Here is a 12,515-nt window from a genome sequence, read left to right on the forward strand (position 1 = left end):
AGCCATTCCATTCCAGAAAGACCAAGTACATTGCTAGTTGAGGGGCAGCATGCATTTTCTGCCCCCTGCCCCCTGGACCTTCTGTTCATGTGGATGCAAGGCTCACACAGGATGTAAGCAGAAAGAGAAAACTAAAAATGTAATCAGCTCTCTCCCTACCAGGAAGGGAGACAATGTGAACATTTCTTAAACTTAGAATCTTTGTTTTTTTTTTTTTTTTTTTTTTTTTAAATGCCATCGGATACAAGCATACATAGCACCTGGTTTTGCCACAATTTTTTACCCTCCAGTTCTCCATCCCATCAGGATTCTGGGCACATAACTATGCCTGATTTATTTTTCAAGCCAATAGACTGGGACTTGAACCCTGGTCAGCCTTGTGGGATTCTGCTTCTTCTGTGCAACACTCAATCATTCTACCATGAGTCTGCCCTCACAGGTAGAAACCTGAAAGCTGTTTTTCAAGAAGGTCAGAAAAGAACTGTATTTCAAATTGGATAATTTAATGAAGAGCAAGAGATTTCAAAACCTAGTTCAAGTCTTTAAACAACTAATAAAAGAAAAACTAGGCAAATATGGTGAAAATCCAATTTATCTCCTCTAATAAAAGTTCTTAATCATGTTCATTATAGAAATCTTGCAAAGCCACGATTTTAAAAGTAACCAAGGGCCAGCCAGTGGCATGGTAGTTAAGGCAGCTGGATTCCATATGGCCAATCTTGTGGTTTGAATCTTGGACCAAGAGTTTGAAAAATATGCCCAAAATCCTGAGAGGAGAATGGAGAAGGAGGTGTGGTATGTTCATCCCTGCTAAGGGATGATTTCTCACTTTCCCTTTCTCTCTCCCTCTCTCTGGTAAGCACACACACTCTATAACAAAACAAACAAACAAAAAAGGCAACCTAAACACGTATTTTCTTATCTTTGTTCAGATTAAGGTTTTTATTTGCTTCCATTTTATTCTTTCTTCCTCTAACCCACTTCAGATCTGTTCCACCAAAATTCTTTCTCCTCATCTTCCACAAAGATACAGCTAAAACAATTTTCTATATATAATCTTGTAAGTCGAGATATTATAGGATAGTGACAAAATAAATCAACCTAAAAGGTTTATATTGTAGTCGAGGAGATGGTATTCAGAATACTATCTCCTCAACTACAATATAAACTCTTTGAAAGTAGAACCTCTGTCTTCTAACATTGACCAAGATGGTACCTAGTCCATAATAAATATTCAATATATTAATTAATATTTTAATTGCAATAAATCAAACAGTATAAAAGATTAGTACTTAGATGGAATTACACTGAAAACACACAAAAAATAATGTACCTAGTGATGTGGGGTACCTTACTAAGAAAAGCTCATTCTCTTGGCTAAATACACACACATACACACACACACAAAAAAAAAAACAAAAAAAAAAACAAAAACAAGCATCATGTCAAGGATACCATGTAGGACCCTTGACATATTTTGGACCAAATGTAAAACCAATATACCGAGACTACAATCATTTATCATCAAGAAGCAGCTGTTGTTAAAATTGATATTGATCCCTGGCAAATTGCAACCAGAGTAACCTTGTTATATCATCACAAAATTCTCTCACTACATCACTTAGCTACGAGATGCTTCCTAAACTTAAGTCCCATAGTGTTTTTCTCTTCTATATTCAATCACATAAGGAAAAAGAAAAAGTACACCAAGGTAACCTAAACTGAATTTTATCATTTTCCAATTAAATATTGCTTAGAAGAAAATACAGTATATATGCACAAAATACAATAATTTTTTTGAAAAGTTATTTTTAATGAGATTATTTTAAAGTTAGTTTTTGAAAAAAAATTTAAATTCAATTTTATTGTTATTATTCTTTTATTTTAAGAGAAATTTTTGCTTCAGGACATGTGTACTCCCCAGAGAGAACAGAGAGAGAATGAAAGACAGAAAGCAAGAAATTCTTCCTCACACCCTGCCCCAGAAGAAGTGGCCACACTCTGATCCCTTCTCCTCCATTCTCCTCTTGGGGCATTGGGGTCTTGGGCACACACCTACACATGCCCCGTTTGAGTTATAAGCCACTGGATTGGGACTTGAACCATGGTCAACTATGTGAGAGTCCAACAACATAACCATCATGTCATCTGCTGGTCCCTAAAGTTAGGTTATTATGTTAGCTTGTATATGATCTACTTGAGTCTTCTGTTCATTGAAGTGAAGAAACTGAGTCTGATTAAATTACAGACTAAGACGCAAGTGTCATCAAATTATTCTAGAATGTGAGATTCCTGGCTTCCAATTATGTTTCTTCTAACCATATTTATGTTTAAGAGAATGAAAAGTGTTAATCATATCAATAGAAAGAAGTCTGACAGTAACTTGAAATGAGGAGCTTCCTTCCTTCACCCACTATGTTATCTGAAGAATATGGTTCCAAGAGGGGCTTTTGAAACCTAGACTCAATTTCTAGCTCTCCCTCATGTCATTTATAAATTACTTTAAACTTCCCCTTGCTCAATTTTTTAATTCCTAAAGTGGGACTAACATTAATGCCTACGTCAAAGGCCTTTGTAAAATAAAAGCGAGAGTTAATTTAAAACACTTGGCATACTATCTGTTTATAGTAAGCACTCAATACATTTTAGCTGATATCACTATTATCATTTTTATTATTTCATAAATTAAGTTACCATGATTTTGATTCATCAAAATGTAAAGACAAATCCAATAGAAGATCGCATATTTTCAAATGCCATTATTGATAATTATATCATTGTTTCTGCATTACCATTTTATGTAAATTTGCATCAAAATATATAATACATACATATATATATATATACTTTATATATTTATATACCACAATACAATAACTTCTATAGAAGAGACCAAAGGTTTGCCTATTTTTTTAAATTATTTAGGAAGGATTAAAATGTATATTTTTTTGCCAGAGGGCTTATGTGCTCACCAGAGACAGAGTGGGAGACAGAGAGAGAAAGGACCCTATATGGAGAATAGTCACTCCTAAATACCTCCTCCATTTATCCAGCCTTTTGAGATTCTGGTCACTCACACATGTGCACCAATGTGTTTCTCAGCTCACTGGGTCTGGGACTCTAACTTGGGGTTAGCTATGTAAAATCCATCTCCCTTAACCATCTTAACCACCTGTCAACAGAGTTGGATCCCATAATAATCTTAATGGTAAGTGAAGTGTGTATAGTAACCTTATTAAAATATCTTTATCAAAGTTCCAAAATCTAATCTGAGGGCAAAGTGATAGTGGTGTATGATAAAGTATTGTATATAGAATCACATTGTCTGTGTAGTCAAAAAAATCAGCTTAAACTTAAGTATTTAAAAACAGATCAAGTTTTATATATATAAAATGATTTTCCTTCCTTGTTCAATTCTCCAGTCTATAGTTTGTTCATTTTCCCCTGACTTACTTATATATGTAGCCAAGGAGAGAGGAAAAAAGAGGAAACATATGTAGTAAACCTATTAATTTATTTATTTAGCCGATAATAAAGTAAGGAAGAAAAGCCTAATTTGTAATGATAGATCAATCGTGGGTCAGTCATTGTGGAGGAGCTACAATCCCTCTGTCTTTCACCAGCCCAGATCATGGAGAATTAGCTGCTATGTTTTGAAAGAGGCAGAGGATAATCTTTAAAACTATTCATCATGAATAACTGAGCAATCCTGCAACAATTGAAAATATGTCTTCCTCTGTAAAATACATTGATAGGTTTATGTTAAATTTGTTTAATATCATTAAACCTAAAATATCTTCTGCCATATCAATGTATTAGCTATTTTTATTCATTACTATTGCATTCAATATATAAGTCATTATAGCAAACAAATATAAATCTAACTAAGCTCTCAAAAAATCTGCCCACTAAAACAAGAAAAAAAGAATTATACAGGAGTTTAAAAATTCTTCTGAACATTTCATTGAAAATGTTCTGTAGTATGTATTTACATAAATATATCTAGCAAAGGTGGCAGTAATAGAACCTAAAACCTATTGGTAGACTGAAAATGCAAAGGGATAAGTAGTTCAACCATATATAAAACTAGAACTCTGACCCACACCTGCTGCAACCTGCCCAGGAAACAAATCCTCTTATCTACAACAAACAGCCCAAGAAGCTGTGAGGCAGATTGAAGTAAGTCATATTGCTATTTCTAGTAACAATCCAAAAAGTCAACAGTAACTTCTGTGACAATTATTTTTAATTGGCCCAAACTTCATTAAAAACTGATAGCTTTACAATTTGTTTTTCTTCCCTAATTTTTGGCCTTGCTTCCAACCAATAGGAGAATGCCAAATGTGTGTTCCTACCCAATCACTTTTAGTCAGTCTGCCTACAGTTCCCTCAGTCAGTCTCCAATCAAGGCAAACCTGGCAGATTCCCCTTCTTTCCTCTACAAAGCCTTCCCACTACCTAGCCTGCCTTTCAGTTCTTGCCAAAATGTAAATGATGATGGCTGACTCCTTTGTAGGAATCTTTGAATAAATAACCTTTCTTTTTCTTATTTGGTAAATATCCACTTATTTTACTCTATTATGCATCGACTACAGGTCTATCAATGGGCAACCTGCTTTAATATACTAAGAAGTTAGTCATCAAAATATTCTGAGAAAATTTCTGGAGCCATATTTTACCCATCTAGAGACTGAAAGTTTATGGAAAGTAAATAAATTTTCCTTTCTCCTTTTTAAATCTTGCTAGACTAAGTGCTTCTGGTACATTATTTTGAGAAAAATAACTGAGACAGAATTAAACTATACCTAATAATATTAGCTATAAATTAAATTAATGTCTTTAGCTTTACTTCCATACTACTTATTAACTTTCTGGATAAATATCAACATTGCATTTTTAATTGGCTCATTGCTTTAAAATTTTAGTTTATCAAAATATATATGGAACTTAACAGAATCAAAAGTACTGTGATAGTAATAACTTCTATAAATTATTTGCTATTAGAATATATCAGAAATAATTTGTGTGCCAAGTAATGATTGCAACAACAGGATTTTTGTAGATAATAGGTAGTAAGCCTTATAAAAAAGTATGATAATTTATTGTATAGAAAACTGACAAAAATGTGAAAATGAAATTTAGGTGATTTTTTAAAAGGGATAATAGATATTTAATTACTGGCTCTATGGATACTCTGTAATTGTTTTTTTAGTTAATTGTCTGATACTCATGTAAAATGGCTAATATTGTCTTTGTTTAAAAAGTGAGAAAACAAATTTGGGGAATATCCAGATGTTGTGGAGTAGTAAGCAGTGGAATAATTTAGCCACAAGATCTAAAGTTTGAATAATTTATTTTCTTCTTGTAAAATCATATCACTTAGCCTTATAGAAAATAAAGGATAAAAGGGGCATTTGCACATGTTGTAAATTGCCATGAATGTTACTTATAACCAAATTTTAAAAGAAACAGGATAATGCATGTGAGTTCAAAGGATTCTTTCCTTTTCTGTTTCAGACAGAGCGTTATTCTGTTTTATCCTCCTGCTTCAGCATCCCTAGTACCTAGGATTTCTGCTATACACCACCAGACCCAACTTTTGGGGTGGCCTGAAAATTGAACCCAGACTTCTCATGGACCTCAGCTTGGCAAATGGCAGCATCAAACATTAAATGCTATTGCAACTGGCCCTATTATGGGTTTTAATGTCTAAAAATAAAATGATATTTGAGTATCATTCCTCTTCCAAGGACTGAAAAAAGCAAAAGCTACAGATAACATTATTTAAATAATAATGCAAATTGGGAACCAGCAGTTAGCATAATGGCTATGTCGCTGGATTCCCACGTAGTCGACCGCGGTTCGTGTCCCGGACCCGGTGGCTTAAAACTCACGCCAGGCGCGTGTGCGTGCGTGCCCAAGATCCCGAGAGGAGAATGGAGGAGAAGGGATTGCGGCGTGACCATCCCCCTTGGGGGGTGATTTCTCGCTTTCTGTCTCTATGTCTCTCTCTGTCTGTCTGGCGAGCGCACGCGCCCTACAGTGAAAATCTCTCAAAAAAAATTAAAAAAATAATAATGCAAATTAAGAAATGATGACAAAACAGTCCGAAAAATCTATATCTGACTTTTACTTTGTCTCACTAACTCCATTTCCTTAGTTCAAAATTTTAATAAGAATCCCTTGCATTGAGTATGATTAAAATGAACAAAATTAAAATGAACAAAAAAAGGGCACTAGTTAATCCAGTGAGTAAAAGAAAATCTCTTTTTTACAAACAGTGCTGGAAAAACTGTATACCTATTTGTAGAAAAAGGAAACTAGACCCTATATCTCACTATTAACAAAAATCAACTTACTGTAGATTGAAGATCTAAACCTAAGGCCTCAAATTATAAAACTACTGGTGGACAATGAAGAATAAACTCTGGGAGACATCAGAGTAGGCAAAGACTTCTTAAGTAAGACCCTTAAAGCACAGCAATAATCACAGAAGTAGATAAGAGGCAATATATCAGGATAAAAAAGAAGAAAAAAGTAAAATTAGAATGAGCCAGCAACTGTCAGAGTGGGAGAATGTATTTGAAACTATGCCTCAGATAAGGAATTGATAATCAGAATATGTAGGGACTCAAGTGGTTTACCTGAAAGAAAAAATAATCACCTCAATTAAGGGATGAGAAAATGAGCTGACAGACACATCTCTAAGGAAGACATGCAAACAGTCATGAAGCCCATGAATAAATGGTCAATATTCCTTATCATAATGGAAATGCAGATCAAAACCACAATGAGCCATCTACCCCAGTCAAAATGGTTAAGATTTAAAAAAAAAAAAATCGTAAGTGCTGCTGAGGCTGTGGTGAAAAGGAAACTCTCTTCCACTGTTGGTGGGAACGTAAATTAGTACAGCCACTGTGGAGGACAATATTGAGATTCCTCAAAAATGTACAAATTCGACTACCATATGACCCAGCAATTCCACTCCTGGGTATCTACCCAAAGGATAGGAATACACTCACTCAGAAAAGTACTTGCATATCACGTTTATTACAGCATTCTTCACAATTGCTAAGACATGGAACCAACCCAAATGTCCACAAACAGATTGAAAAAGTGTGGCAAATATACTATGGAATACTATTCAGCCATAAAAAACAAGACCTTGGAATTTGACAGAAAGTGGATGAACATGGAAGATCTACGGCCTAGCGAAGAAACCCAGACTATGAAAGAGAGGCATTGTATGTCTCCACTTAGTATATACCAAATGTCTGCACTTTATGGCATAAACTGAAGGACTGGAAGTTATAAAAGCATAGAGAACAATTATGGATATTAGAGACAGTGCAGGAGGAGGATGAGACATAGGGGAGGGTGAGAGGAAGGGAATCAAGTGGAAAAAGAAAAGCAAAGCATTTAAGGGGCACAAAAATGGAAAATTATCTGTTAATGATAACATGTATGATAATATCTTTAACTGGACTAATATATGGTATATTCATGCTGGGAAAATTCATTTTACAAATTTCAATGATATACAGTGATTGAATGAATATATATAAAAAATAAATAAATTATGGGGAAAAAAAAGAAACTATAAGTTTAAACTACCAATGATGTCATTTTACTTGATTGTACCATAATTGCTTTGATGTTGTTGATAACAAACTGCACAATTAGAGACATTTTGAACTAATTAAAAAAATGATATAAATGTTGGAATTTGAGAATTCTTATGGAAAAAATGTCAAAGTTCTTGGCCTTTACAGTATTTCAAACTGAGGAAGAAAACTTGGTCCAGGTGGTCATATACTGCAGTGCTGGAAGCCATATGGCTGACTGGAGGCTTAGATCCTGGGTTGATCTGGAGATAAGCCGTTACATATGGGCGTAAGATACTGAGGAGCTGGAATTCTGGGAAATGGGGTCATTGCAATGTGACAAGACCCTGTCACCCTCTCTCACATACACATGAAGATGAAAATGTTGTCACTTTCATAAATAAAATAAACTGTTTTAAAAGGAAAAAAACAACTGTCTTCTTCAAATTTTACTGTTGTAATCAAAAGCAATAAATGCATTGCTTAAAATTGTAAATACAAAGGTGTGATTTAGTCAGCATACAGGTGTGATTTTGAAAGCAGACACAGAGAAAAAACCAATTCTTCCTTTTCATATCTTAAAGACTTTCATTCTTCCTGGGGCTTGGGAGAGGGGAACAAAAACAAAACCACTGACATGGATTACCTACCAGGTGGTCTAAATTTTAAACTTTTTAGTTATCACCTGCCTATTGGGTATACAATAAAAATGCCAGTTGCACTGAAATATACTTTTTACAGAAAAGAAAAATTAACTGGGGTCTCCTCTGTCTCTTTCTATATCAGACCTTCGAAATGAAGATAGACAGGGAAAAGGTGTGGGACAGGTCAGGGGATGAAATAAGAAAGTCACACGGACATTCCCAGGCAAGAGGAATTTGGGAATTTTCTTGATGTTGACGCCGAAAAATATAATCATATGGTGGAAATAATGTGTTCCAAGAACTTTAAAGCAATAGTGTAGTGAAGTAGAGGTAGCTTAATCTGCTCAATTCAGTGAAATCATATAACCTCTGTGCCAAGTGTCCTCATTTGTTAGACCACAAGAGTAACAGAACCTCAGGGATGTTGTAAGGATTATGAGGGTTAACATACAAGTGTTGTGTAGTAAATGCTGAGTGAGTGCTATTTATTATTGTTGTCCATCTGAAATAAAACAAGTCACTTCATTTGAGAGAAGTAGCAGGAGGTTGAATGTTTTCTGATGTGTATACATTCCAGTAAAATAGGATGGTGTTTGTTCTTCATGCTACAGTAATGTTCTTGAGATGGAGGGGGAAACAAAGAGAAAAGAATGACTACAGAAAAAATGAAGCATCATGTTTATATCTTATCAATAGAAGAAACCTACCACAGTTACTACATCTTCAAGCTCCAGAATACCAAGGAATACCTGACCCTAGCATTTATCATGCTATATTTTGGTTATATTTGTGTGACTTTTTCACTATACTGGACATTTCTTGGTGGTAGAGTTATGTCAAAATTCTTTGACTCTCAAATGTATACTACTGCTTCACATGCAGAGGAACTCAACACATACTGAATAAATGGTGGATTTTTTTTTTAAACAAATAAACAAAAATGCCAGTCAGTGGCAGGGTGGTTATGGTTTGAGTCCCAGACTGAGCTGCTTGAAAAACATGCCAGGCACATGAATATGCGTGCCTCAAATCCCAAAAGAGTAAGAAATGGAAGAGAAGGGATGACAGAGTGACCATCCCCCATAGGGGGGTTACTTTCTCATTTTTCCTCTCTATCTTTTTTTTTTTTAATTTTTTCTTTTTTTTTTGGAGAGATTTTTGCTATAGGGCACATGAGCTCGCCAGACAGACAGAGAGACATAGAGACAGAAAGCGAGAAATCACCCCCCAGGGGAGATGGTCACGCCACAATACACAATCCCTTCTCCTCCATTCTCCTCTTGGGATCCTGGGCACGCACGCACATGCGCACAGCGTGAGTTTTAAGCCACTGGGTCCGGGACGCGAACCGCTGTTGACTACGTGGGAGTCCAGCGACATAGCCATTACGCTAACTGCTGGTTCCCCCTTCTCTATCTTTTTCTCTCTCCAGCAAGCATGCTCACACTCTGGCAAATTAAAAATAAATAACTAAACAAATGAACAAATATATGGATTTAATAGTTTTCATAGAAAGAATGGTATTTATATTGAATGAACTTAACATTTAAAATGAAATACAATTTCTCTTTAGAGGTTTCTTTCAAACTTAAATTTACACCTTAGAAATGATTCAACGTTCTTCTCAATATGATAGATATAATTCAAAGAATTATACAGTTTTCTGCATTTCTTCACAAAAAATATTTAATGTTTCTTAAATGATCAGAAAACAACTGTACTCAAATTAGCTTTTATTTTTTTCTTTTTGAGAGATTTTTACTATAGAATGTGTACACTCCTAGAGAGACAGAGAAAGACAAAGAGACAGAAAGGGAGAAATCACCCTCCCCAGGGGGCATGACTACACTGCAATCCCTTATTCTCCATTCTTCTCTTTGGATTTCCATGCATGCATGCATATGTACCCGACCTGAGTTCTAAGCCAGCTGAGTCCAGGACTAGAATCACAGTCAACCATACAGGAGTCTAGCACCTTAACCACTACACTACCTTCTGGCCCCTCAAATTAGGTCTTAACTAACTAGTGACATGATCTTTTTAGGAAAGAAAGGAAGGAAACATACTTGGTAGGAATTTTCATTCATTTAATTTATACATAAATATGGTTCTATTAGTTTGAATTAGCTATTAAAAACTAAGATTTGTTTTAACTAATGTAAGACAAAGGGAATTTTTTTTTGAGATCTTGAAGATATTTCAGAGTACATACTTCATTGCTCATGCTTGTCTTTCAAAATGTACTGTGTATGGCAACACTGGCATATCTTTTATGGGGATAGTATGATTTAAATCTAAGAATTATACAGATTTAAGTCATGTAATTATCTTGAAATTTTAGTGCTTAAAATCTATTTACATGATTTAATTTCTCAGTGCTTGTATATAATTACTTCTTACCCTATTGGAGTCAATTCTCGCTCTGGAAGTATAGATCGGAGGTGGGATGTTGAAAGCCTGGGGGACTAGGTACTCCTCAGCATCCATCATATCCTCTAAATCTTCTTCATCCAAGAGATTCTGAAAGAACTTGCTGTCATTTGGACTGGGAAGCTTCATACGATCATCACCCTAAGAAATGGTCCACCAGACATACAAAAAATAAAATGATTCTTCTATTTTTCTTAAATATATGATCATCACAGCATATTTATGTAATATCAAACAAATAGTTGGCAAATTCATGTATCATTACAAAAATAATTCTTTAGCATAACTAGCAGACAGAAAGAAACCTATACTGTGCTTAACTGTGATAGAGTAAAATAAATTTGATGTAAGAAGAATGAATATTTTATAGTTTTAACAACTGGACTAGGGACAAATGTTCACATGTTGAAATATTCACTTTGTAAGCTAAATAATGTGATTGAATGTATAAAAGAAAATGAAATAAAAATGTAAATGAAAAAATAATCATAATTTTTAAAAAGAATGCAATAAACTCCATTAGAGAAGAATAAAGAATGCTGTGGATACTTTGAAGGGGGCAAAACCTGCTTCAGATTTCAGAACAATAGTTCATTGACAAGACAGTGTGGGGTTGTTACTTTAAGAATAAATTATAAAGGGCACCTATTAATTCATCTTTATTTTATTTGATGCTGTAGACTTATCAGGATACATAGGCTCCATGATTTGTTCATAGCAAAATGACGACACAATGTCAAAGTGGTGGCATTCACAATCACAGCACCAGCGGCAAATAAAATAAATGGGTGTGGGGAAGATAAGAAGACTCTTGTTATACTCATTCTCACCTTATTTATTTAATAAATACTTTTAAAACTTACATAGTTTTTAAAAATAAATTATTTAAGTTCATGATGTTAATTTTGGGGAGAAAATAGCTAGAAGTCATCTTTTAGAACTTTACTTTTATCTTCATGTCAGCTAGTTCAAAGGTAAAGGCTACCTTATTTTATTGAGGAAACAAGTCAGTGTCATCCAAAGTCCATTTGTTTGTAGCTTAGGTAAAAATAATTACAAATATGGTATAATTTAAAAAGGATCTAATATCATTTTTTTCAGTATTAAATATAAAATTTTATTTGATTTGTTACTTGATTCATATGTGTACAATTAATTTGAGTCAAAATATTGCTTGAATACTACATATCTCCTAAAATTGTATAAAATATTTTTCTAGGAAATTAAATGTTAACATGCTGAAATTCTCAATTTGTTACCTCTAAGCATGGATAAGATTAAAACAAAAAAATCTTGTTTTTATTCTGATAAGAAAAGCTTATGTTAATAAACACGACGTACACATAATGTTAATAAAAGCAGAGTGCTAAAAGGCTTGTCTAGAGATAAAGACCTTTTCATGTATATGTGTAATCATAATTATCTCACTGTTTAATAGCAAGTCACGTGAATACTAAAGGAATTAGTTAGAGATGTTGCTGAAATGAAATACAAAGCTCTTTTCCTTAAATTTCTTCATAAAATAATTTACTAGTTAATCAATATTAGTGATGATTTCCACAGTTCCAAAGTATAAGTATTATTCACATTCAGTGATTTTGCCACTGGGATAGTCTTAAAAACATAAGTCAAATCTACTCACCTGAATAACTAAGTATCTTTGAGGGTCTCGAGCCATCCTTGAAAATTCAGCAGCTAGTTCCTTAAATTTAGGTCTACTATCAGCATCAATCATCCAACCTAGAAGTTTATATATAATAAGTGTCAGTATATCCACAAGTAGAAAAAAGAAATGAGATTTAAGTTTTGTGAAAACATACATTAAAGTGTGAAAAAT

At 34.0% G+C, this 12,515-nt stretch overlaps 1 protein-coding gene across 1 annotated transcript in view; it reads right to left on the bottom strand.

The window, feature by feature from the left end:
• ERBB4 (erb-b2 receptor tyrosine kinase 4) overlaps positions 1-12,515 on the bottom strand; it is a 1,304,701-nt gene that overhangs the window by 32,563 nt on the left and 1,259,623 nt on the right. The window contains exons 24-25 of the mRNA XM_006140094.3: positions 12,321-12,418; positions 10,649-10,819 (exon numbers count right to left, since the gene is read on the bottom strand). Of these exons, the coding sequence (XP_006140156.1) occupies positions 10,649-10,819; positions 12,321-12,418 (269 nt within the window). The remainder of the gene's footprint in view (positions 1-10,648; positions 10,820-12,320; positions 12,419-12,515) is intronic.

The sequence above is a fragment of the Tupaia chinensis genome, unplaced genomic scaffold (genome assembly GCF_000334495.1).
Source record: "Tupaia chinensis unplaced genomic scaffold, TupChi_1.0 Scaffold000018_1, whole genome shotgun sequence".
Lineage (NCBI taxonomy): Eukaryota > Metazoa > Chordata > Mammalia > Scandentia > Tupaiidae > Tupaia > Tupaia belangeri.